Source organism: Bemisia tabaci, chromosome 1, assembly GCF_918797505.1.
Source record: "Bemisia tabaci chromosome 1, PGI_BMITA_v3".
NCBI lineage: Eukaryota > Metazoa > Arthropoda > Insecta > Hemiptera > Aleyrodidae > Bemisia > Bemisia tabaci.
Window position 1 is genome coordinate 15,421,744 of NC_092793.1, and position 27,439 is coordinate 15,449,182.

General features: G+C 39.7%; 1 protein-coding gene across 4 annotated transcripts in view; it reads left to right on the forward strand.

The window, feature by feature from the left end:
* Positions 1–27,439, forward strand: part of LOC109039439 (hdc homolog, cell cycle regulator) — a 298,819-nt gene that overhangs the window by 5,204 nt on the left and 266,176 nt on the right. The window contains exons 2-3 of one of the 4 annotated variants that reach the window (XM_072296776.1): positions 2,185–3,392; positions 7,178–9,002. In XM_072296776.1, the coding sequence (XP_072152877.1) occupies positions 2,242–3,392; positions 7,178–7,184 (1,158 nt within the window). In that variant the 5' untranslated portion in view covers positions 2,185–2,241 and the 3' untranslated portion in view covers positions 7,185–9,002. Of the gene's footprint in view, positions 1–2,184; positions 3,393–4,109; positions 6,164–7,177; positions 9,003–27,439 lie in introns of those variants that run through there. The other 3 variants (XM_019052947.2, XM_019052962.2, XM_072296761.1) reach the window with 3 other exon arrangements.

Genomic DNA, 27,439 nt, shown 5'->3' on the forward strand with positions numbered 1-27,439 from the left:
TTCAAGGGTTCTAGACGCCCTTAGGGGAGAACCGGGCAAAGTGGAACACTTTTTTTAACGCGCTACAGAAAATTTGTCTCAACTACCTAAAACATTCTGATTATTTATAATTGAAGTTTCATCGCTTTTTTATCAAAAAAAGGTAAAAGAAGCCGGAAAAGTCTTCAAAAAGCGCCAAGAAAATTAGATACAAAAAAAAGAGGCCAAATTCCACTTTGCCCGACTTAAGTCGGGCAAAGTGGAATTTGAGACAGCGCCCCTTGAAATTGTACTAATAATTAAAAGGAGAAGCCGATTCAGTCAGATTTTGTTTTTGAAATCGAAACTAGAGCAATTACTGATTAGGTGAGATTCATGGATTTATTAATTTGACACGCACATTTTTTTTTTTCCGAGGGCTGTGAAAAAAACACACCACTGTGGTGACGAGTGATTGCGGCTGATGGCGTCAAAGCGTCACGTGACTACTTCTAAATACGAATAAGCTCTCACGAACAAGGGCCAAATCTGGCAAGCGCCGGCTAGTTTCTTTCGTGATTCATTATTGCTTATGTTTTTCTTTTTGCATAAAAACAGTTTCTAATGGATAAGTACTCTCTCTAGTTTCGATTTCAAGCACCACAGGATGAATACATTTTTTAAAATGACCATATTCCACTTTACCCGCCCATTCCTCTTTGCCCGTGGCCCCATAAGTTTTCATGGGCGCGAAAAAAATTTGCGAAGGACCGGTTTTCTATTGCCGTCATTTTTTATTTGTTATGTTGTTGTTTTTTGCATAGAAACAGTTTCTAATAGATGGGTACCCTCTCTAGTTTCAATTTCAACCACCAGAGTCGCCTTAGGACTGACAGATTTTTTTAAAAGGCCAAATTCCACTTTGCCCGCCCGTTCCACGTTGCCCGCCTCTCCCCTACTCCATTACTGCCGTGCAACGCAAAAACACCGTAAACGACATTTTAAATTTTTTGGAAACAATTTGTCATAGCAGAAAAACATGTGTAACTTTGGACAATATTTTTACAGAATTCTTTTGCAAATACTATCAAGAACTTAACCTGAAAATTTGAGGTGTGTGGGCAAAACGGTTTTCATTGTATAAAGTGTTAAAGTTCCAAAAAACGAGGGATCTTTAAAATCTTGATGGATTTACGGCGTTCTTGCTTAGCACGGCAGCATACTAGAAAATCCGCCCTGTAAAATGTCATTTTTCGTGGTTTCCAAGAATGTTTTACTTTTGAACATTTTGGATGGGTGAAGTAGAAGTTTAACTCTATCTTCATTTAACCACAACATTAAGCCTTGCAGAATAAAACTCATGAACGTTTTTATTTCAATTCTGACATACGAGAGTTTAGCCTCTTTCTTTTAAACTCGATCCAATCAATCTTTTCTCCGTTTGATCATGTGAAACCATTGCGCCATGTCAATCATTTTAATAGGACAACGTTTTGCAACAAGGAAATCCTATTTGTGGCATTTCCACGAACGCAATCATCTGCATGGGAATTAATTGGATTGCATTTTGCAAAAAGGAACCAGAAGCATTGCAGTGATGTTAAGATTGTGCAAATTCATCCTTTAAGTACAGTAAAATAACTAAAATCTTGGAAAAATATGAAATTTACATGATCATTTTCGTCTCAGATTCATAGTTTTCAGTTAGTAGAATATGGATAATCAGGTTTGTTATCCAAGACAAAAGAAGTTGCACAATCTTAGCAACATTGCAATGCTCCTGGTTCCTTTTTGCAAAATGCAATCCAATTGCATTTACATTTTTTGCAAAATGAGCGAGAAACAGTAGTTCAGACAGAACTTTGGTGGTGTAGTTAATGTGCGTTAAAATCAGCATGAAGTCAACTTTCTGTCTAAACGACCCTTGCGTACACCGCAATCAGTTTTGTGAAATAGTAGTTCATTTTGCATTGAGGCGGATCCAGCAATTTGGATTCCTACAATTTAAACCTATGTTAAATAATCGACTCTTGTCGGAGCACATGGCCCCTCCAAGAATCGATACTTTTCCATGGGTTTAAATGGAGAAAAACAATGTTGCCAATTTTCTGGATCCGCCGATGATTTTGCACTAAGTAGTCCCATTGGAATCGCCATAATTTCACCCTAAACAAGAGCTCACAAGCAATATTCATAATATTTTTTGGTTTGTTTGTTTTTCTGCAGAGTCGTGAATCTGCTGCTTCCGTCACAAATCCATCGCCCACCCTCACTCCAGGCAACATGGAGGAGTCATCTCTGAGCCTTCTCGTCTCTGCATACGACACTGACAACGATCTCACCGAAGCGTACATGTTATTCGCTCCACCACGGAGCGGCGTCCTCTTGGACAACGAACTCAACAACGATTTTCAAAATCTCCGCGAGCCACTAAATCCAACCAGCTCTCCATCGCCCACCCTCACTCCGGGCATTATGGAGCAGTCAACTCTGAACCTCCTCGTCTCTGCATCCGACGTAGACGACGATCGCACCGAAGCGTGCATGTTATTCGCTCCACCACTGAGCGGCGTCCTCTTGGACAACGAACTCAACAACGATTTTCAAAATCTCCACGACCCACTAAATCCAACCAGCTCTCCATGCATCGAACAGAATCAACGCAGTCTATCTACCCAACGGAGTCCTCCAGTCTACCTCGACTTGGACGCCCGCAAAAACCCACTGGATTTTCTAATCGACCTCCGTAATCCTCCTTGGCCGAGACAACCCAAAGACACGAATGTAGCCGCAACCGTACTATCTCCACCCAAAAATGTGGGAAGCCATTTTCCTAGCAGGCGAAATAGGGTCGCACGTCGTGCTCTCTTCAAACCGGTCCCTAGAAGGGGGTGCTCTAAACTCACTCCAGGCGACTTGGTCCCACCAGTCGAGAAATCGTTGTCATCGGCTAGCATCAAGATCAAGAGGCGGGCGAAGAACCTCCTGAAATGCAGGATCTGCGGCACCGACTTCGTGGACACCCTCAGCCTGGCCCGGCACATCAAGGAGCACTCCCGGAAACCGCTACCCGTGAAGTTTATGTGCGGGATGTGCGCGCCGAAGAAAGGGTTTGCTTCGGAAGCTCAGCTCGAAGAGCATCTGAGAGAGTGCCATTCGGACGAGAGGGTGGGCTGCGCCAGGTGCGGTCAGAGCTTCGACGCCTCGGCGAGATGTCTTCGAGAGCACGCGCTCACGTGTGTGAATACGAAGGAGGATGATCAGCTTCTGCCAGGACCTCACCGGAATGCCTCTGCCCCGGTACATCAACCGCGTCGTGCGGAGGTTCCTGAAGAAGGGAGAGTGGCCGAGAGTGGACATCGCATTCAGTTCCCTCATCCGCACCCAGAGACCTTCGCTGGACAAGGAGATCCTATCCCGTGCCCTCAAACGAGGTGAGTTAACTTGAATTCGCATAGCTTTGGGGCCGTCCCTATATCACGTAACGCAGGTTTTTGGCATTTTAGAACCCCCCTCCTCCCCCCTTGCAACGCTTTTGGGACGTAGATTCTAATGCTTTAACACGCAAAAACAAAATGCCGTAACGCTCTCCTCAACCCCCCTAAAGCGTTACGTAATGTAGGGATGATCCCTTTCCAAAAGAACTCAAAACCAAATTATCGATACCAGAGAGTTTTCTGCCGTACTATAAGGAAGAACGCCGTATTGGTCATTAGGCGTTGCCAAATTTCCTGCGACAAATTTTTAGGATTTGCGAATATTTCAATTTAGATTTTTCAGAGGATTTAGTTTCTAATTTGATCTGAAAATTATCATAATTTCAAGGAAAAATTTTCGTTACTTTCTTCAAAAAACGAATGTGTTTTGAGAGGAAATTTGATGTTCATACGGCATTATTACCTAGTATGGCAGCGAGGAGTGCTGCATGTGCGAAGTGTTGTGGCGTCTAAGTCTCTAAAATATTTGTTGAAACTTCTCTTTGCTCTGATTTTAATTATGGTCGACTTTGAGTTTTTATGGACCACGATCCCTCTTTCCGCGGACAGTGACATTCATTTGCTTATACTTGCTTCTCTATTTTTCTCATTTTTTCATAATAGAAATGACCTTTCTAAAAGTTAAAACGTCTTACGCTGAGACTTTTTTTTCAGGTCCTTTTCCATGTTTTTCTCCGTGATTTTGGTATATTGGTGCATCGCCTGCGTGTGTGTGTATTTGTCATAAGATCACACTCGGTGGGGCTGGTCTATAACATAGCTTTCAAAATCACAAGAAAACATTCGGAGGTACCTACACCGTTTGGCCCATAATTAATTCCCAGGAACATCAGAGATCAATGCTTATTATTATTATTTTTTTTCTTAAAATATCCTTGAGGAATGGACTCTAGAGCTATAGACATTAACGCTAAAGCGTATAATTTATTTTACATTCAGAAACGAATTTTGAGTTAAGACTATCTACATCCTGTTGATTTGCGGGGAAAATATTTTTTTTTAGGTATGAGCAAATGCAACAAATGCATTTTTTATTGCTAAATTTTGCAATCAATATAATTATGTGACGTGTAGAAAAAGTAGAAGTCCAAAAAAATATGAGCCCTGGTTAGGTATTGATTCTAAGCATCGGCATTAACACAGTATATTAAGCGAAACGTTACAACGAATCATTAATTACAGAAGGGCAAGAGTCCAAAAACCCAAGAGCCATGGCATCTTTCGTCAATATTTCTGGCGTGACTCTAGGTGTCTGGACTTCCAGATATTTTTTCGAGAAAATTTAGTTTCAGTTATTTCTATGTTCGTTGTGTGCTTATGGCGGAAGTCCTAAAATCCATAAGCCATGCTATAAATTATCAACAGAGATCGCCCAGATTATTCTTAATCGTCATCAAATGACGTTGATTGATATATCCGTGTCTTGACAGCTATTTATCGATCAATGTCGATAACGATTCAATCATTGACCCGAGGGTCCCCCAACTTACTCCAACTATTCGAGATGAAGCATGTCGTAATTCTGAACGTTTCCACCAAAATCTAATCGATTCTAATGGATCGTATTCGATAGTGGTTCGATGTATCGTTTGGTTCAAAACAATAGAACGTAACCTCAAACCAAAATTTTAGGATATTTGTCAGAAAAGCTGGAATTGAGAAACTTCGTAGCAATTTCACCACGCTTGGCCAATAATTCGTACTCTTGCGAATCAAAATTCTATCACAAAAAACCCGTTCCATCAGATTACTCAATTGACTTTTGAGGCTGTGTTTATGTTTTGAATCAATCGGTATCGATACAATCTCACCCGTTTGATGTATAGAATACGATCTATTCTAAGTCTACATCGTCCACTCTCCTACCTCATACATATTTCATCCCCCTCATTTTTTTATCCCCTGTTTAGAGTGAAAAGTCTCTTTTACCCGTGCATGACAGTAGTTTCAACCTCAACCAAGGATGTCGTTAAGTCCCGCCTCCTCAATGGCAGAAAAATCGATCCTCCCAATTTGTCTGCTCCTTCACAGCCTGCACAGACTCCCAAATCGAAAGAGAGAAAAGAGCTGGCAACGGTTAACGGGAGGAAGACTCTCCAACTCCCCCTTCAAAAAATCATCAAAATCGGCGGTTTCGAGACTCGAATCTTCGATAAATTTTCGATGGACATGCTCAACGAAGAGAAGCTCTTGCTCTTTTCCACCGACACGAAGCTTCCGCGTAGGCTCGAAGACTTTTTGGTCCGGTTGGAAGGAACTTCCGACTTGGAGAAATTACCTCGGGTTCCCTCTTGCTACAGGCTGCATGAATTAAAAGAAGTCGAATCTGACCTCGAAATTGAGCCAATTTTAAATGACAAACCGAGAGTTGGTATCACCCAACCAAAAAGTAGAGGATCGTCTATCAAAAATATCCTCGGTGGTTCGAAACCCTGCAAACGACAGCGGAGCCGAAGTGCAGACGGCACCTTCTCTTGCGAACTTTGCTGGAAAGTCTTCTGGACCGAAGGAAGCCTTGAGAGTCACGTGGCGAGGAAACATCGAAACACTAACCTTTAACTGTTGGAAACCATCCCACTTACGAGAACCGAATGTCCGGTGCTCAGCATCGCCCGAACCGTTCGGCTTGCAGCTTCGAACTGTAAATTTGTGTGACCGAATAATAGTTGCTTAAAGCGTCGTTTCTTGTCGACAATTTTTTTTTTTTTTTTTTTTTTTTTTTTTTTAAGTTAACTCGTGCAGATATAACTCAACTTCTGTTTTTTTAGTGAAAAAACGTCGTTTTGTTATTGTTAAGTCTAAGTTGAAAAAATGATATCAAATTAACGTCTCTTTAACTAAAAAAAACTTACTTTAAGTTAAATCTGCGCGGATCAGACTAAAAAAAAGATTCCCAAATTTTGTCGACAAGGAAAGACCCTTGAAATCAAAATAATATCTCAAGAATTTCTTTCAGTGAATGGTGGAGTTTCATCTGTAATGAAGGGTATGCGCTGTTCCATAACTACATTGCTCTGCTGACAAAAGGATGTCACCATACGATGAATTTTAAAAATGAAATATCGAATACGCTTCTATCACGTTAATATACATGGTTGAACTCGACTACAAGTCTCTTTTGGCAATACCCACCTACCTATGGAAGAAACTTGTTTTTAAGTTCAACTTCCCATATGTATAACGTGGAGGAGAAGTTTTTTTTTTTTTCTCTTTAAAAGCAGTGCACTCTATGAGATGAGCTCTGTTATTTGGAATACTCAATACCTCGCAGGGCTCTTGTAAAAATTGAGCCGTAAGCCCTTTTGTTAGCAGAGCATGAAATGAAGGCAGTAGATAAATGAATCACATTCAATAAATCCACATTTAACATAAAGCCTGTAACTGCTGCCTTTAATTTAGGAAAGAAACTCAGTATGTTTAGGTTGAAAATTTTTTAGTTCACACGATTAGGAATTTTTAAATTCCTAGAGCCAAAAGTACAAATTTTTCAATGAAATGTAGTTTAATGTCAATTTTTATATTCTTAGTTTCTCTACCTTTTTACTAAAATTTTTGAAAATTTGATGTTTTTCATGTTATGGTTTTGAATTTTAAGAACTCTCCATTATACTTTATCTCTTAATCTTACTTATATTTCAATCATTGATCCCTCTTGTTGTTTGTTTTTTGTTTCTCTTTTTGTTCTTGTTCTTTCATATGTTGTGTATTCATGCCTGTTTCAGGCTTTAGTTAATGGAATTTTGTTATTGATCCTGACATTTGCTCGTGTTGTCACTTTCAAGAAAATAATTCAAGAATGAATTTCAACCCCTAAGTATTTTTAAGTACGTCGAAAACGGCCTATGCGCAAGTACAACGCTCAACGAATTAGTCTAAACTCTCCCGTACAGTAGCTGAATATAGCAGACCATGAATATTCGTTTAGGGTGGTGAAAGAAGGATCAATAATCCATGTTTTCCTCTACGTATCGAACTGTGGGACATCTAACTTTGCTGTTTTAATATTTGTGATGCTCCCCCCCCCCCTCCCTTTTGTCCCTCCTCCTTTTCATCTTTTCCCTTTTTTATATATTCTAATCGTCAGCTTTAAAGTGTCTTGAATAAATTTCCAGGATATTTCCATCTTTCAAATGAAGTGACATCTATTTTTCCTCGTTTTATTCTCTGTAATGTAAGGTCTTGTCTACCCATAATAATTACACCGTTTCTGGGTCAGAGTACGTATACGCAGTCATTTGCTTCTCTAATTTTTGTGTACTTTTGTCCATGCAAAACTTTTCTAGTTTTTAAAGTTTTACTGAATAGTATGTCCACTTTTGAACAACCACATCAAGATAATTTCTCTCCTCTCGAAAAGCGTATGCGTAATGAAGAAATATTTTGGTTTTAACTCTTGATTTTAAAAAAATGTATTTATTTTGTGTCGTATATGAATGGGAGGAATCATGCTGAAAGCAAAAGTAAATAATGACTTAGTGAGTTTAAACTCAAAAAATTGGGTAGCCATATTGTAACATTCATTACAATGTTTGATATAACTTAAGTACCTTGATATTACCTCACTCGTTCTTTACCCTCTAGAAAACGAAGACAAGTCTATGTGTCAACAGATGTCAATCTCCTGGTACTCAATCCTTCCACCCAAAATTGCGCACACTGATAAATTGACTTTATTATCAATATATTTCTTAATTTCGCTTGTCGTAAATTTTTCACTCCATTCAAAAACCTAAGACAATGAAAAAACTTGCCTCCCATTTGATTGGTTTCTTACTAACTTAATTTTTATTGGAGTCGAACTGAATTTTTAAATGCACTCGATTCCAAGAGATTTGATTCGTATTGCACTTTTAATGTCAGAATGTCAGATTAGTTTTATTTACTGTTTCTTTCTCTTTTTTTTCAAGATATAATACATACATAGTTTTTGCAGCTGTTAAATTTAAAATATTATTTTATTACTATTATCCTTTTTTTTGTGTCATGATTTGATACGTACTTTGTCGATCCTTCATCCTGGTATGTCAGTTGAATTGTAGTGCATTACTATCAACTTTTTCAACTATTTTATCCTTCACTCTGGTGTAATAGTTAAATTTAAGTTCATTTATTCTAACTTCTTTCATCCGAGCCTTTCGTCTCAACTGAAGAGTTAATACTCATCTGGTCTCTGAAACTAATGGATTTGTTGAAAGTGCAAACTATGTATACATTTACTCTTATAAACTTAGGATAATTTCGTCTTGTTCAAGAGTTTCAACGACTGTTAGCCTTTTAAATATGTGCATTAACGTTAATGCCAAGCGTTACTTAATAATCATCTGTGTTCACTTGTGCCTCACTTAATTTTTACTTTTAATTACGCAGCCGCTTAATCTTTATCTTACTCAAACTGTTCTCAGGTACTTTTGGTGTTCCTCCAATTTTGTTCAATTGTTGTTCCTCAATGTTTATTACGTGTGAAACTGAAGTTAACCGGTTCTATTTTGTTTACATATTCATTTAAGTTTTCTTCTCATTAAATTTTCGTTTTGTCTATTGAAAAATCCCAAAGATTTATTTACACCATGTATACAACAAATTAATTGAAAATTTTCAAAGTATATCCTTAAAGTGCAAAGTGCATGTGCAAAAATCTAAAGCGAGATTTTGCGATTTTAGAGCAGGGAACGCTATATAAGACGACGAGTCGTGAGTTTCAGAACATTTTGGTCGTGGTTTGGTATCAGCGCAAAATGAAGGCGTTCTTTATTTGAACGCTCGCTGAACAGACTTGAGGCTCAACGTCTCGTTCGTTTCACCAATGAACATCTTTAGTGGCTAAGTCAATCGATGCTTCGCAGTCAAATCATCAATGAATCGAATGATGTAGCCGCCCGATCTGTCCGTCCATGGAGCCCTTTTCAAGGAAGATCATAGGTATTGCTCATCTTGATATCAGGAGCTGAGGTTGATATCATATTACTCTCAAAGTTTTCAGGAATATTTGACCATCTTGTTTCCTTATTTCAAGATGCAGACCTCTTTCTAAATCGGGTTCTTTTTTTCTGCGCTTTCATTTACCTGGTCTGTTATCCCCTTGAATACTCGTAATCTTCATCATCAACTTTGACACATAGAAGCCAACAGAGAAGAGGAAAGACGCGGAAAACTCACCAGAAATTGATTCTGTATCTCTTGACTCTTCCTCGACAGGCACTCAATTCATCCCTGATAATAATTTTTTTCTACCCGTCTTTTCCTTCTTTTTTATGTAGATGGTTTGCCAGAGAGAAACCCAGTTTGCGAATTTAACAGTCGCCACAAGTTTGCATGCATATAGGTGCGTATTTTTTTTTCTGGAGAACGAGTACCCATTACTTGCCTTTGAACTTGCAGATAAGACGTTTTTTTTTTTTTTTTTTTTTTTGTTTATTGTCGCAATAAATTACATAGTTATGAAATACACTTACAGTGAAAGTGAGTAATATAGATATTAAAGAAAAACAATAATGATTAGGACTATAATATAAATTAGCAGCTAAATTTTGCTGAATAAATAAAAGGAGAGATAGTAATGAAAATTACTGGAGTCAGCAAGGGTTATTGTTAGCGACGCCGGGATCCGCCAGTTGGCATGCATCGGCATATATTTGTTTGTCTATTATTTCTTTTTTGTTTGTGAGGACTGTTTTAATATATGTACAAATTTTAGACCAATTTTCTCTAGAATCTAGTAAACATTTTTGGAAATTTTCGGCGGTGAATGTCTTTGATCATAACTTTTGAAAAGAAATTTCAAAGAGAAAATTCACTGGTTTTCCAGAAATTTGCGTTTTATCATAAACAATTTGATAACGTTCCGATGCTCATAAATAGAGATTTTTTCCTGGAATACGTATACATGGACAGTATTGCCGTCTCCGAAATGTTTTTACAGAAAAAAGCGCGGCTCTTGATTGCTCAGCGTGTCTAGTCCATTCGTGATAGTCCCTCTAACCCTAGCTGTGGATCAGGGTCAAGAAACAAAATGAGAGTTTTATATGTGACAAGGGTTTTTCAATTTCCATTTTCTAGATTAAGTCATGAACAAGCCTTGATGGATATTTTTGACAAGAATTATGCTTCTTCTGTGACCTATCACTCCCCCCCCCCCCCCCACTTCTCCCAAGATACAAATTCTTCTCGATCGAGTTTGTTTACATCGTTCTTACAGAGCCTCATGAAAAGCCACTATGTCCGGCTCACCTACAGAAGCACCTACCTAATAGGAAACGAACAGCATTAACATTGTTTTTAAAATGTCGGAACTAGTGGCTCCATTTTGCAAACTTGAAGTGTGGGAAAAAATCGAAATCTCGTCTGACACACAAGACGGGAGGGTCAGTTTGCGTTATTACCTAGCTTTTCTACGTCCCCCATCTGCCGGTTCAGGGCCAAGACGCAAAACACGGTATGGTGCAGGCCAGTCGCGATTCTTACAAGTTGACAACACTGTTAAGATTTAAATCCACCGAATATATCGATTCTAAGTGAAACAGGCTGTCTTACCTAGAATCGATGTTTCAACATCCCTTTGCATAAAGAAAGATCAATATTGCCAACTTTCAATAATCGCCACTGTTGCAGGCCTATTAACCGGCAGGGATGGGACGCCATTAAGTTAGCTAACTGCAACCAGGGACCACTTTAGTCGACTATACTTTCCTGTGTCTTCAACGTAAACGCTTTTTTCCGTAAGTCCAGTTTGCCCCATATGGCAACATGGTCGCGAACAAAACATACGAGCAGATTTTGGGAGCCGAGGCTAGCGCCGAGCGAGAAAAAGGAGAGGAATGATTTTTGTTTCTGTTATTATCGTCGTCCATTGAGTCAAGGACATTAAATCGAATTATTTTAGGCCCGAACAATAAATACGGAGCCAGGGAACGACAAAATACTCATTAAGTGCTCTGTACGTGCATTATCAGAGTGCGCGCAGGCACCGGGGACTTTTAGTGCTCACTGTTTTGATCGCATTAGCCTCGCCCCCTCCCTCGCCTCTCCTCGCAAAGCATTCATCTCGACCGACCCCCCTTCCCCCTCCCACGATCAGCATCGCTATGTGTCATCTGTAGGTACGGTCGATCTCTCATACTTGCCCTTCCGAAATGCTTCTGGTTCTTGTGTCCCGCCATAAGTTTTGGCCTTAAGCTTTTTCCACTCTATCAAGGGAGAAATTGACCGCGTTTAGCAGAGAGGAACCAAGCCACACACATCAGCCATTGCTTTCAACATGGCAATTCAATTTTATACAAGAGAACGTTTTTGCGGATTCCTTAAGAAATTTTGAGGGATTTGCCTACACAAAAAATTCACTGTTTGTACAAAAATCTGCAGAACCGTTTTCATGTAAAAATCAAATTGTCCAATTGAATGGCTAATGTGGCTTGGTTCCTTTCTGCCTAACGCGGTCCAAATACTGTAGCACCGGTAATTCTCATAGCTGAAGTCTCGTATGAGTGCTTGAAAATCAATCAAAATATAGGTTTCTCCATAAGTCCACCCGATTCAAAACTCAGATTATAAATTGGGCAACATTTTGCCATGAGGAACGATTATGTTCGACTCAACCGTAAATCCAGATATACACGCACAGTACACAGTCAAAAGTTTCCGTGCGTTTTTCGTTTCTTCGGATTATTTTGAGTAAGGTTTTTTTTCGGCCAGATCAACCAAAAGACTTTCTTGATCGACCAAATTTTTGGTTAAACAGACCGAAACTTTAGATTACTCTGAAACATCTGGGGACGATGCTCAGAGATTACGACTTGTGAATGACCAGCGTATTCGGCCTCGAGACACATAAAAGCATGGGCTAACCATGGATCTATTGGATCATATAGAAATGCACCCACTGCTCTCTCTGCTATAACGGCAGTCTTGGTTGGTAGCTCGTCCCTGATTTCAAACAAGGTTGCGAACTTTCAACCCAAAGAAAAACGAACCAAAAACTATAAACCGCGCGTCTATATTACTTTGTGTTTTAGGTACTTCCCATAGTAACACGAAATGTCGATTTTTTTTTCTTACTGTGTAAAGAAAGTATTGACACATATGCTGTTCTTACGAAGAAAAAGTAGTCTTTAATCGCTAAAAGTCCAACTATACTATTCTACTATACGTTAAATGCACTGTAATTCATGGCGGAATCTTTTAAACTTCTAATTAATTTTGCTAACGATCAGTTTAAGTCCTTTAGACTTGAAACCATATTTCAAGTTCAGAATCTAAAGGTAGTGCCCCAAAATCGCAAGCAGCACATGCATTGACCTAGTGATAGCGCACCAGGGCCGGATTAAGGATGTGGCCACATGAGCCGTGGCCCATGGCAGCAAATCTAGGGGGCGGCAAATTTTGCAATTTTTTTAAATGTAGGTATAAAAAAAAATAACAAACGAGAAAAGGCTACAAAATCGCTGATTTCCTGAGAGTATAGTAATTTCTAATTTTGTCGTCTTTCAGTGATACAAGAGACAGCGCCTTTAATTAGTCGAGTTAAAAGAGAAACCAAACTCACAATTTGGCCTGAAACGGCGCGACTTAGGGAGAAATGATGACGAGGACTCGAGATGAAAAGGAGAAGCCCTCGCCTCGGAGTGGCAATCGGCATGTAACACATATTAGCGCCTACAAGACTGCACGAATACTTCACGCATTGCATCAAATACAGTGCGGTTATTGTGGTCAGCGTGAAACGGATAGCGCCTACAAGAATGCATGAATACTTCACGCATTGCGCCAAACACAGTGCGGTCAGCTTGAAACGCACAGCGCCTACAAGACGGCGTGAATACTTTACGCATTGCGCCAGACACGGTGCGGTCGGCGCGGCGCGGTTAAAATCATTAAACCAAATTTTGTATTTGTTCTTTCATAGATTTTTTGTTCATTTCTTATGAATGGAAGGCCTTGTCCATTAGAGATAGGTTTACGAAACTTGACTTTCGCGCAAAGTTCCGTGACCTTTTGCTAGTAGTGTTGACAGGGCTTTCCCAAAAAATGTGTTCAAATTTATTGATTTTTTTTTCTTATTTTTTTTTTTTTGCGCGAACATGCGTGCCTACTCAAGATTTCAAGTCTCTTGTATTATAAAAACCTTCATTAATTTCTTCCGTTTTACGTTGGTCTTACGGAGATTCGCGCTTCAAACGGCGCTTTTGATACTTTGGCTGGAAGGTGACTATATCCTAACTCGAACGACCGGGAGAATAACGTGTTTTTCAACTGAAGCGGCAGCCGTGAAATCAACGGGCAAATGCGTGATCAGAGTAGTTTCACAGCTGTATAATCTTTCGCGGCTATTAACACGTTCAGGACAGTTTTAAGGCTATAATTTTCAATTGTGTTAGTTTTGAAATTAATCGAGGCAACACGACGTTGCCAAGCGGTGAGGGCACGTCTCGGTCCTAGCTCCTTAACATCGTGCGACTTGGGTGATTTCGGCAACAAGGAGTGGATCATTTTTCCCGCACCGTTGTCGGCAGGTATCGGGACACCCTGCTCTCGGCCCGGTGTCTGCGTGCCCAGGAAGGGAGGACTCAGTCAAAAATGAAACTTTCTCCTGCCCTATAATTAGCCTTATTTAAATGTCCAACTGGATCAAACTCATCCCGACGTGGCACGTTTTCGGTTAGTTAGCGCGAATGTTGCCAACTTAACCACCACCTGCGGCTCGGGAATGACAACCTCATCCTCGTTCCGAGCTTAGAAACTATCCGTCTGACATGATCATCCGATAGCAAACATTTAGTCCTAGCTTGTTTTCAAATTTGCAAAATTCGTTTCATTTTATTATTATTTTCTTCCATATTTTTTTTTTTTTTTTTTTTTTTTTGTAATTTTTCGAATGTTTCGAAAATTTAGGATTCTTACAATATCTCGCAACATATCCGACTGCAGTCAGAGATGTAGCGTGGGAGTTTTGACCCTCCCTTGGAAAATTTTCTCCCTGGAAACGTAAAATTGCCTGATTTTCAGGAATTTTTACCTACACAAAAAAAAATTCCTGTCCACACCACTGCATTCGCTCTTCTGCCTTCTTATTATTTGGGTCTCCTTTAGTTGCGTGAGGCATTTTTTCCGACTGCTTGACTCAATTTTAAATTATTCCGAGAAATTGCGCTAGGTTGAGTGTGCTCTCAGTTCTTTCATAGAACTGCAAGCAACTGGAATTTTGTCTATTTTCTTTTGCTCCTGTCTGCTTTTCCTCAATGTTTCATACCCCATGCGTCCTCAGCCTTAACGCTAAAGTATAACTAGCTTTCCCCTTCTTAGGTACCTCGAACGTTACCGGACTACTCACCCCTTTTCACCTATCGGACTTTTCGCCTAAAACTGTTCACCTAAGAACGTGTCTCCTAAAAAGTTTCATCTACAGTCTTCTTCACCTACAGTCAGTTTTATTAAAGTCAACCTGAAGTAAAATGGTGTTGGTTTACTATTCATCACTGGATTCTTTATATACGATGAGCATCTCTGATAGCTCTTCAAAAAAATTTTCAGACACTCGAAAATGTTTGTGAAATTTCTTATCAAGGAAATGCACCTCGTAAGGGTCATACATACTGCCTGATCTCGTTTTTTTTTTTTTTTTTTTCTATTTGCTGGCGATACGGATTCTTCTGGCTTTACTGAGAGTTAATTATAATTGACTATGTTTTGAAAAGAGTTATTCACTATTGTATCCCTCTTGACAATTCAGCGCTTTTGTTTTTCACTCACCCACTGATGGCTGAATAATGCGCAAAATGCTTGAAATTGATACGTCAAAAGAGAAGATGTGCGGGCAGCGAACCATTTGTCATCTGCCCGGGTCAGGATTCAGCACATGTTGCCATTCAGACACCATAAAAATTATAATGAGATTATCTCGCTTTTGATGGAGAGGAGAAAAATTTAAGAGTCAGATCATATTTTTATGAATTTTGTTTCAACTATAAACTATATTTAGAGAATTTAACATGATGCTCCCATTTAGGAAGTCAGGCGTTCCTTTGGATTCCATTGCAGCAGTAATGAAAATATTACGAATGATTTCGGTCTCAAGTTTCAGAGTAGTCAACCTTTTTTACATGCTGAAGGTGTTTTTTTTAAAGGAGTTCCCCACGAGTAAACCAGGGACAATGTCTGATTCCACAAAAAATTTGAGAGTGAATTCGCGTCCTAATTTATTTTATGTGAAACTATGTTAGATAGCTCCAGACGCACAAATCTTCCATAGGAACCTATTGCATATCTAAGATAGATTTTGGTCTACCTTGGAAATTAAAAACATGAAAGTACCATGTGTATGTGTAACCTCCATACTCAAAAATTCACGTGTTTTGAGCCAGAAGTCAACACCGCGAACTCCAATTAGAAACAACTAGAGTTAGACGCTGGATAGATTTTTCTCTCTTTTCTGTTTTAATTATCTTTGTTTCACTTTCGCAGTAGTCCACATCTAAATTTTTGATGCAGTGAAGATCTATTAATTTTCTTTCCGCAACGTTCTGCAAAATTTTGCTATTTCCCTCCGGGATTTGACAATCCAGCTTATCTTGCGTTCACCCTCTTCGAAGGTACCCACATGGATCCTATCAAATTTCACTCCGAATATCGTGTCCAAGCCGCTTTTGATGTGCGCTGTCTTTGATGGGCATTCGCAAACACACTTTCTCTCCTAATTTTTCTCCTTCCATCTGTTGAATTTTCAAACCACTGTCTTATATGTAGCCCGATTCACTTGATAAAACTTGTCGCACTATACTAATACGTACTTTTTTCATACTAGCGCTGGGAAAGGAAACCGTGTGAAAAGTTTTTGGCGACTGAAATGTGACGTATTACTTTAACATTTTCATCAAATTGACGTTGTTGGTTTGACAAAACTCTGACCGAAAATCCACATGAAAATGCTCATTTAACGTCATCAACATGAAGATCGAACTTTACTGCATTTTGGGTGGAAGGAATTGAGGGATTTTGAGTGTAATGGACTAGTAACTTGGAAAAATATGTTGTTTGACCATCATTCATAAAACTGGTCACCAGAAAACCAGGACTGTCTCTCTCAAACATACCTGGGCCTTCTTTAATCATGAGAGGGGCCGAATTTCGTCGGTCCTTCCACCGACCGGTACTTGAATAGTCTGGACTGCACTGAAGTCCATTTTAGCGTCTCTGATTGGCAGGTATTGCAGTTAGGGCTTATCGACAGCTGTTGCATCTCCGTGTAAAGTGCCGACAAAGTTCGGGCTGTGGGCTACAATTCGTATAATATTGTCTGTGCTGTTATGTAGGTTACATGCTACGGTTTTAAACCGTGTTTTTTTCCCAGCTATCGTGTTATATTTATGTGTTAATATGGGGAATGAAACACAAACTAATCTAAATTTTGTTATTTTTTGACACGCGTGTCAAAAAAAAACACGCGGGGTTTCACACAGAAACACAACAGGGTTTCACATAGAAACACAACCGGGTTTCACACAGAAACACAACCGGTTTCACACAAAAACACAACCGGGTTTCACACAAAAACACATTCACCACACACAGGGTTTCACACAAAAACACAACAGGGTTTGTAATCCTGCAAGTAACTGCATACAGTTTCATTTACGCTCGTCCAAGTTCAATTACCAGACGCGTTATTGGTCGCGTTGTTCTAACTGCATTACTTTTCCTAACTGTGTAGGTATATTTTCGGCTGATCCTTTCACTTCCTTCTCGGCTCTGATCACTAGAGCGCTTTTTCGGGAGTGGCACGTCTACCACAGGGTGTCCCGCTGTCCCGAAGTCCCCGATTGTCCCAGATTCTAGAAAGGTGTCCCCGATCTCCCAAAATGTCCCCGATTTTCATGTTCAGGTCCCCAAAACTGACAAGAATCGTCCGCCGAAAATTGCAAATTTACGGTTGGGCGCTAGGCGGCAGAAATTCGAACCCTCGCTGGCGTCTTTCGGCGGGAACGGTCCGAAACGTTGGGAGCTCGGTGTCGACTGTCGAGTTTATCTATATTTCATTTTATGTCGCTTTCTCTCGCGACTTTTCTTTCTCTCGTCTATTGTGGTAAAAATGTTCCCAATTTTCATGGAATAAGTCTCCAAACGTCCCCGATACTGGTTTTTTCCAGCTGGTAGACAACCTGTATTAGATTCTGGGCCGACAATAATGTTCGGGCTCTACCCAGGAGTATTTGGACTTCATTTTGCAATTAAGAATTACAATTTGGCTTATTTGTACGCACGTAAGTTGTTCTAAACTGACAATGAGCCAGAAGCGCTCTGAGGCGATCCCAATGTAGAATTCAGGCCCTCTTGACGCTCCCAGCTCAACTATACCAAAAATCCTTGAAAAATTGAAAATTACCTAGAAATTCTCCCTTTCTCAACGCATTATGGCCCCTCAGGAGTTGCAGCCATGGACTTGGACCGTGAACATGGCAACTTGGCAGGCGACCAGTAAAGATTCCCCATGCAACAGACGCAAGCTGACTAGCTGTTTGGTCTCTGATCCAGAAAGGTGATTAGCATTCACACAAAGCGGAGGGAATCCTCGATCTCCAATCCCAGGTCTAATAGGAGCGATCCATTTTTCATTGAGATCGGCCTTGGGAGCGCCGCGTCGCGTCGCGCTGCGGTGCGTTGCGACGTGGCTGGACAAGACGCAGAGCCGCACAGCAAGTCTACCCGTCGCTCTTTAGGGCGTATCTCGACTTCCGCATGAACCCCAAAACTTTGATACTCTATGTAAAACAGGGTTCATATGGAAATAGAGATACACGTTTACGTCAGGAGCGACGCACTACGGTGTGCGTTGCGTCCGCCGTGTCCCATGTTGCGGTTCAACCTGCGTTACGTTGTGTCTGCAGACAGTGTTGCCTGTCAGCACCACAAAAGACACTTATTCCTACGCTGGCCATTTTAAGGATGAACGTCGTTTGAACCTTTAGGCTTGCGAAGTTTCCCCTTATAATTCACAATTTCCCGTCAACTATGAATATTTTTCTCCGATTTACAGATAATTTTGCTCGCAGATGGACCACTAGACAAGGTACGAATTTAATCATTCTGATACATGGATCTTTCCAAAATTTCACGTAAACACGATTTGAGAACAATATTACTGAAACCAACTCCTAACGAAGCATAACAGTTTTATTCCACATTGGTTACGAGGAATTTGAACGCCCCGCTCACAAGAAACTCAAAGCGCTACGTAAGTCAAATCGCGCACTACAACCGGTTTCACAATCCTTCTCAATCGTCTCAATGTTCATCTTCCCACCTTGTTTTTTTCAAACTATAAGTAATTTGCTATAGCTGAGTCCAAAGTGGTCAAGATTGTGGTTACCAAGATTTTTTTCATCGCAAGACGTTCATGATAACGTTACGAGCGATGTGAATCTCGTAGAGCATTAATTTTCATGAGCGGTGGTTTGAATTCACGCACCAAGAATCATTATATCTTCCGAAGGAGTTGATTCGGTAATATTCGTTTGCGCCATCGCGTTTTGAACGTGAAATTTTGGTGGATGAAACATGTATCCAGATATGCGAATATCGTACCTTGTCTAGTGGTCCATTCACCCGAAAAGTCTTGAGAATTTTAAGGGAGAATATCCATATGTTTCCTCGAAAATGAACATTTTATCGAAGGAAATGTGGCAACGCTCGAATGTTCTTCCCTCAACACACGCAGTATGATGATTTCTCCTCATAAGAAGAATTGAACTACATTCTGTAGGAAGGACCCTGCTATTTCTGGCCCATTTTAGAAACAGCCTATGTGCATGGTATTGGTTTCCCCTGTATAGGTGCTTTTATTGATGAGCCGGAAATAATAGTTCCGAATTGTGATATGTATTTCAATTGACATCTTCAGGCGAATTAATATAAATTGCCGTTTTGAAAAACGTCATACGCTCCATTTATTTTTTCTTGCCGATTTGTGTTTTTATGAGTGAACCAGCGATTGCTATTCTTGATTGCAAAAACTTAGTGTAATGCAAAACAGAACTCTAGGAAATTGGTTAAGAATTAGCGAAACCCGATCTTCGACTTTCATAATTTGGACTGCATTTTGCCATTTGGACCTATCAATTCTGGCTCATCCGAAAAACACATATGTGCATAGGGAAACTGATGGCACATACGTTGTTTTTAAACTGGGCCGGAATTTATAGGTCCAAATTGCAAAATGTAGTCCATTTGTGTGATGTGTTATACCTCAGGTTAAGTCGTGTTGCATCGGCCAATTGGCGCGCTTTCTTGAACCTAACACTGGATTTCGTTCATTTCTTCAGGATTTGGTTGAAAATTAGATACTCGATTCTGATCGGTCCTAGTTCCAACGGTGATACAATAGTCCTATGTGGTATTAGTTTCCCTGTGTTTCGAGTTTTAATATGTATCCCAAATTACGAACCGAATCCAGACGCAAAAATTCGCCTATCAGGTGAATTTTATTCAATTTTTGCTAAACGTGTTGCTCGCCAGTCATCACTAGCAATAAGCGGAAAATACTGCCGTGTTAAGGAAAAACTCCGTTTGAACATCCAAGGTTTGCCAAATCTCCTTAGATAAAATGCTTATTTTTGAGGAAAGTCGTGCATATTTCTCCTTGATACTTTCATATAAACTTTTGGTGAAATTGCGAACAAAATCATCTGAAAAATTGGAAGAAATAAACCTTTATGAGTTTTCCGGTAAATTCGTGTTTTAATCAAGGAAATTTGGCAACGCCTGAGGGTCCATACGGCGTTTTTCCCTCACAAGGCAGAATATCGTTGATAGTCCAGGCAAACAAGGAAAAGAGCCTGCAAAAATCCCGGGTAGCAATGTTTTCATCAATTCCATGTAATTTTTGAACGCTGAATCCGAATTTCACAACTTGCGCCATTAATTTCTGACCGCGTAAAATTGCCAATATTTGGCAGAAATGGCCTAAAATGAATGGGCCCTTTTTTCGCGGATTATGGCCTGTAACTCGCCCAAAATTGATCTGACGATAAAATTAGTTATTTTCAAAAATAAAGCTCGTTAAATTTCCTATAAAAAAGTTCCTATTCTTTTTTTTGCTCATGGCAAAATTAAGCGCGCTGGCGGGCTCCGAACTTTAAAAAATGAGCGAAAATTGTGTTTTTCGCGGTTTTTGCCCGATGTCTCCTGCTTTAATCGTCCGACGAGTAATTTCTGGACAAATTAAGTGCAGATGATAAAATTTACACTTAGTGAAATAAATTGATGTAAATAATAAGGATAACCCAGCACATTACACTATGCGCAATATTCGCTCATTTTACAAAGTTCGGAGCCCGCCAGCGCGCTTGATTTTGCCTTGAGCAAAAAAGTGTATAGGAACTTTTTTATAGGAAATTTAACGAGCTTTATTTCTGAAAATAACTAATTTTATCGTTAGATCAATTGTTGGCAAGTTACAGGCCATAATCCGGAAAAAAGGCCGATTTTAGGCCATTTTTGCCAAATTTGGCAACTTTCCGGTCCGAATTTAATGGCGCAAAGTTGAAATTCGGATTCAGCGTCAAAAATTACATAGGAATCGATGAAAACATTGCTACCCGGGATTTTTGCAGGCTATAGCCCCTTTTATGGCTTATTTGCCTGGACTATGAGCTCCGGATGGAACTTTAGCCTCGCTCGATTACATTGCTTTGGGGTCTCTGAAATATACTGTCTCTTTTTATCTGGTCCGCATTCGTCTCTGGAAGCGAGTGGAGCTCGGCAACGGCGCACAGTGGATCGAGTCAGTATGAGAGGTTGGACAAAATTTCGAAACTCTAAACGCTTGCACACTGAAAAAAAAATTCTCAGCATTTTTACCAAGGTCCGTTGGTACCTTTACCATCTCACTTTTTTTTACCAATTATTGGTAATTTTACCGAGACAGACTGGTAAGCTTACCTAAAAACCGGTATTTTTACTGGTTTTTTCAGGTGAGAATACCACTTTTATTGGTAATTAATTCCCGGTAACTTTGCCATTTTATCTCAGTTATTCTACCACAGTCGATAAAAAAAAATTGGCGTTTTTACCAAGGTCCAGTAAAATTACCGAGAAAGTTCAATAATTTTACCGAGATTTCTCGGTAAAATTACCATTCCATAAATAGTAATTTTACCGAGAAGAAACTGGGATCAAATAGAGCCCCGAATTCTTGGTAATTTTACCCTTTTCTTAGTAAATACACCGAGATTTTTTTTTCAGTGCAACTCCGTTAATACAAAACTTTGTGGTTCTGAAAGTGGCTCCTTTGCTTTTCTCGTGAAATTCTCCTCTGTAGGCACCCCTTGAAATTTAAAATGTGACGAAATAAACATCAAAATTTGCAGTTTTAATAAAAAATTTCACGTCCGACCTCTCTAATTGACTCGATCCACTGTGCGGCGGCCCTGAGAGTTCTGATTTAATAACATTGTCACGAGACCCGGCCGATGATGACCGGATTAATATCGGCGGCTAATGCGAGTTCTTCGTGAGCGACCGGGCCCGGGCCACCGCAGCTGCCCTTGGACCGCGCCTGGCCCCGCGTCCCCCGAATTTCGACAATCGATATCATCCCATTTGAAGCCATGGTAAAGAATCGATTATTATGTGTTTATCAGTGGCGTGACGCGAATTGCGATATATCGATTGTTATGCCATTTAAACGTATGGTAAAGAATCGATTATTAAGGTGTTCGCTGCAAACACCCTGCTTATCGATACTTTCCCATAGGTTTAAATGGCATAAAAATCGATATATCGCAATTCACGCCACGCCACCGGTGTTTATGGCACACACTCTGATAAGCGATCCTTTTCCGTAGTTTTAACTTGCAGAACAATCGATTCATGGAAGCTCCTTGGTCTCCGATCTCGACAATCTCAATCAATCGATCTTATCCCATTTGAAGCCATGATAATGAATCGATTATTCAAGTGTTTATCGCGCACACTCTAATGATCGGTCCTTTTCCGTAGGTTTAAATTGAAGAACAATCGATTCATGGCAGCTCCTCGGTCACCGAGCTGATGAGATCTCACAAGTTCGCGGCTACGCAATTCCGGAGACTCGCAAAAAGCGTCCTCAATCGATTTATTCCATGATCATCATGGAATCATGGATCATCATGGAGTGGCGTGGCGTAAATTGCGATGTATCGATTGTTATGCCATTTAAACCTATGAAAAAAGATCGATTATCAGGGTGTTCACAGCGAACACCTTAGTAATCGATTCTTTACCATAGTTTCAAATGGCGAGATATCGATAATCGATTATTCACGCCACGCCACTTCCATGATGCCCTAACTGAAGTCCGTCTCAACTTTTATTAAATTTATAAATTGAATTTACTGAGTGAGCCTAATACATTGAAGGGGTTATGATAGTATTATCCACTCTGCCAAAGACAGAAAAGCAACTCGGCGCTGAGCCTTTACACCTATTCAGGTAAAATCGCGCCAACTACAAGCAGTAGTGCTGAGCCCCAGCCCCTCCGACTGTAGCCCTCAGCCTCAACGTGCTCATTATCGATCGAAGAAGTAATAAACCTTATTTATAAGAATACTCTTTAAGCAGCGAAAACCACTAACGGAAATTTTTCTGGAAGCGAATAACCACAAGCGAAAGCCGGTGGAATTTTGCGACGCGCGCCGCGCCGCACAGTGCGGCACTTCCATAAGCGGCGTGGACAAAAATCAAGGGCACCGTCAAAATGGACCTAGGGAACCATAAACGGCATGAAATGATCAATTTAGCCCCCCCCCCCCCCCCGACTTTTGTTTAACGGATTTTGACTTTTCCAGCATCCGAGAGCTGGTACAATAGGTCATAAGTGGTTATGAGCTGAATACACGTAATTAGGAGTTATGACATGACATTCAATTTCACTGTTTAGGCACAAAAATGAAAACAAATTTCTCCCGGACAAGGTAGGGTGAATTTCATGTATTTTGAGGCGCTGAATCCGAATATGATGTCCGTTTCTTTCAATCACCCTCCAATTTTCCGGAAAACTCGATTTTACCCGGAAAAGCCAATTTCACCCGGAACAATGGTAATCCCCGACTGCCCGGGAATGACATTTCGCAAATAACCTGATTTCAACCAATTTTTAAATGCAAATATCTCCGATAGTCGCAAAAAGTCGCAAAAGTTCTTTGGCAGGATTGAAGTTGGGCCTACTTAGAATGAGAAAATGCTAACCACCCAGAGGGTTATCCCTAGTTATCGAGAAAAGTTTATCTAAAGTTGACAACCAAGATGCTGTGTATTTCTTATGGGACAGCTCCCTCTCGGTCGAATTAACCTCCACTTCAAACTCATATTTAAATGTGTTTTTGGAAGAAAATAAAGAAAACAAGTATACCCTCGTGTCAGAAATGTTGTTCTGATCACGAATATCATAACAATATTTGGAAATTTAGCAAGTCAATTTTCGATTTTTGTCCATGGGATGCCGCACTGTGCGCCGACCGCAGTCACAACGCACTGAAGGAAGTATTCGGAAAATTGAAGGCGCTCTATTGCGCTTCTTCGCCGTGTTTCTGACCCAGGACAGTTCGTGTGCTTTTGCGATGTTTTTCCAAATGAAATTCCAATTTATATTTCCTGATAGTTACAGTTAGATGTCTAGCTTGATTTTCATTCCATGTATTTAAAATTCTGTAACTACTGGCTCCATTCTAAATACTGATCAATTCAAATTATGCTGTCGGTCATATTCGATTTCCAATGATAAAAGTTGCAAAAGTACTTATCCATTTGCTCCGTCTGTGTTGTTTCAGCAGTGGAATGCATTTTAATGCATTATCGCTACATCAATCTTACGAATATTTCATAAATGTCACACTATTTAATGTGGATTCATTTTCCACAACATTAAAATCTAATATAAAAAGTTGAGCGCGAATGGTAGTTTAAATCACTGAAAGAAGTGCCTGGCTCAAGCATGAAGATTCTTTAATTTGCGTTTTTTTTTTTTTTTTTTTTTTTTTTTTTTTTTTTAATTTCTTGAATCCGAACAGTTTTCTTAATCTTGGTTGAAACAGAATTTCTCTGGGAATAAGAAATAAAAGAGATCGGGATAAGCTATCAGTAGCTTAAATGAAGCAGAATCATTCTTTGTCGAAGAACAAATGTTTCCTGGGGGCAAACTGAAGATTTTTTCAGTAATCATTTACCTTTCAAACTCAACAAAATCATTAATAGACCCTAATTTGAGCCTTTCTGAAAAGGAAAGAAAACTAAATCTAAAGTTAAGAAACGACTTGGAACCAAATTTTGAGAAAATTTTTTAAACTAGTATTTGTAGAGTAAAAGTTGACTTTCAACTTTTCTATTTTTTTACAAAGAATAATTTACGTCTGACTTTATTTAAAATAATCAATAGCTCAACTCCTCCAAATACGTCTCTTACCATGTTAATCCATTGAGCCCTTCAACTACCTACCTCATTCTCATACATAGAAATGGTTGAGTCATATATTTTTGATGCATATTTTCTTTTTGTTCACCATCATGGCAAGCCAAATTTTTGCTATATTCACTCATTTTAAAAACTTGCACGATATGCAACTGCTTATATACCTAATCTTAATGTTGTGTATATGGATTTGGAGGATACAATATTTTCGAAAAATTGCCAGCAATACAAAAAATTTCATCCTTGAAATATGCATGAGCATAAATGCTTTCGGGCTATGAAGAACAATGGAAAAAGTTGCGCAATTTTTGCAACATTTATTTGCAATTTTTCCAGCAAAGCCCTTCACGTGTTTTCTACGAAAGCGTTATGATTAGCACAAACTTTGTTTTTCTAATGTGCGTTATGTTTTACATCGCGGCGCACCAAAACACTATGACTGGTCTGCTTGAATCATACGTGCCACCCATCCGTCATGCACTTCGAGAAGTTCAAAAAATCGATGAATTAATTCGACATTTGTCTCCTCGGTTTTCCCATACTTTTGTTTCACGGAAGCTCAAACTTCACTCAAATCGCATTACCATAACGTGCCAACACTGCGTTGTCGCATTGATTGAGACAATGGGACGTATTTTGTTTACTGTTAAAAATCGGTAACAACTCACGAAGCTTTGGAACATTTTTATTCTGTTTGAATGTCGTCGAGTGTTTATACCAGACACATTTTTTACTAGGTATGATTAGGTTAGTAAGAATGCGTACCGGCATTCAATTTCCATTGGAGTTAAGCAATTTTTACGTACGGTGACTAACACAAAAGATTACCTCGAAGATATATCAAAGATTATCTCGGAATATAGTTATATTTTGCACAGTGGTTATACCAGAACACTTCTAGAAATATTAAAATTCTGTTCTAATATTAAAGATTTAAATCGAAGCTATTCACTCGTAGATCGAGCCAAAAAAGTCTCCAACTTATTTTTGAAGGTAATTAAAGTCATTTCAAGTCAACTACAGTAAAATGAATCTGTATATAAAGTGAAAGTTGACTCAGTCTCAAAATTAACACGGGAACAAAAAATTTCAGTTTTAACAATTCACATGTTGCGGGCAGATTCCGATTCCTGGGCAGATCAAAATCCGCCCGGGCAAATTCTGATCCGCTTAAGTTTTGAGGCATATTCTGATCCGCCTGGGCAGATCGCGGTGGCCGCTCGAGATGATTCAGATCTGCCAAAATGAAATTTGGCAGATTCAAATTTATCGTACTATCATAGATTTAAGGATTCCGCTATTCGTAGTTCATGTTGCGTTGCAAAATATTGAAGGCGCACTGGTTTCAATTGGACGTATTTCTGCCAAACAGAACAATGTGCACGAAGACATGAGTTCCCAGAGCCATAAAAATATATGCATAACAGAGCTCACGACATAATGCACATAGTTCCGTTTGACAGGAACACGTCCAATTTCACTCGTCCATAGGTGCGAGACTACGCGTTCGTCGTTCGTGCCGCCCCGCGCTATTTAAAATTACGGCATAGATTTGTGGATGCCACTATTCGTACTTGACAATCGGCCGTGTTGCATAGCAATATGTTGAAGGCGCACTGGTGTCAGTCGCCTGTATGGAGCTGTTAGGAGTGTTAGGGCACAACAGGGCTACACACACACTGCCATCCTTTTGTTTTTCTGTTACCTAGTGGCAGTCAGGAAATATTCTAAAGTGGCAGGATGTCGATATGAATCCGACGTAGTTCTCTACGATCGGCCCAAGCACGCGCAATTTTAGGATCCTCGTTACTTGCGACACATCGCTCGATATCCAGGGAAGCTCGATCACGGTGAAAATTAATCAGAGTATGGATGGCGCCTCAGACGTTGAGACGTGCGATAATGACTTCCGCGGAAAATTTGCGTCAGACGTTTCCTCACCGTCAGTGCGACACTGCGACACTTCTTCTTTGGTCGCTCATCGATTTGAATCTCACATTTCCCAATCCCGTTGGACTCTGCCGGACTGTCGGGTGTTTATGTTTCCATGTCGAGGAATATTCTCTCTTTGTATTAATTTCCGTAACGGCAGCATCGCTCCGTAAGTCTCTGGAGCATGGCACGGAAACACGTAGTCTTCGTTTCTGCTGCATGTCAGTCGCCAAGAAGTGTGAAAAAACTAAAATCTGGATGTGCTCACGTGTTTAGTAGAGCTTTTTTATGCACCTATGTGAAGAATATTTTTGAACTTTTTGGCCTTATTCTCACCACAAAATAGTATGCACCCACCACTATTTTACCACCCTCTTGCTTATAAGTTTATTTATTTATTTATTCTTTTGCTTTTTGCACATTTGGCTTCACAAAAACGTCATTTTCTAAATAAAGGTACTGATAGGTATAAACATGTTTACATACAAATCGTCTTAAATTCTTTCATTGACATTCAAAAATTCATTGATTGAGTACGGGCATTTTGCAATGAAATACCTTGTGGCCAGCTTACCGAATGTTGGTCTATATATGCTTTCCTATATAATATTTGGCAATTTCC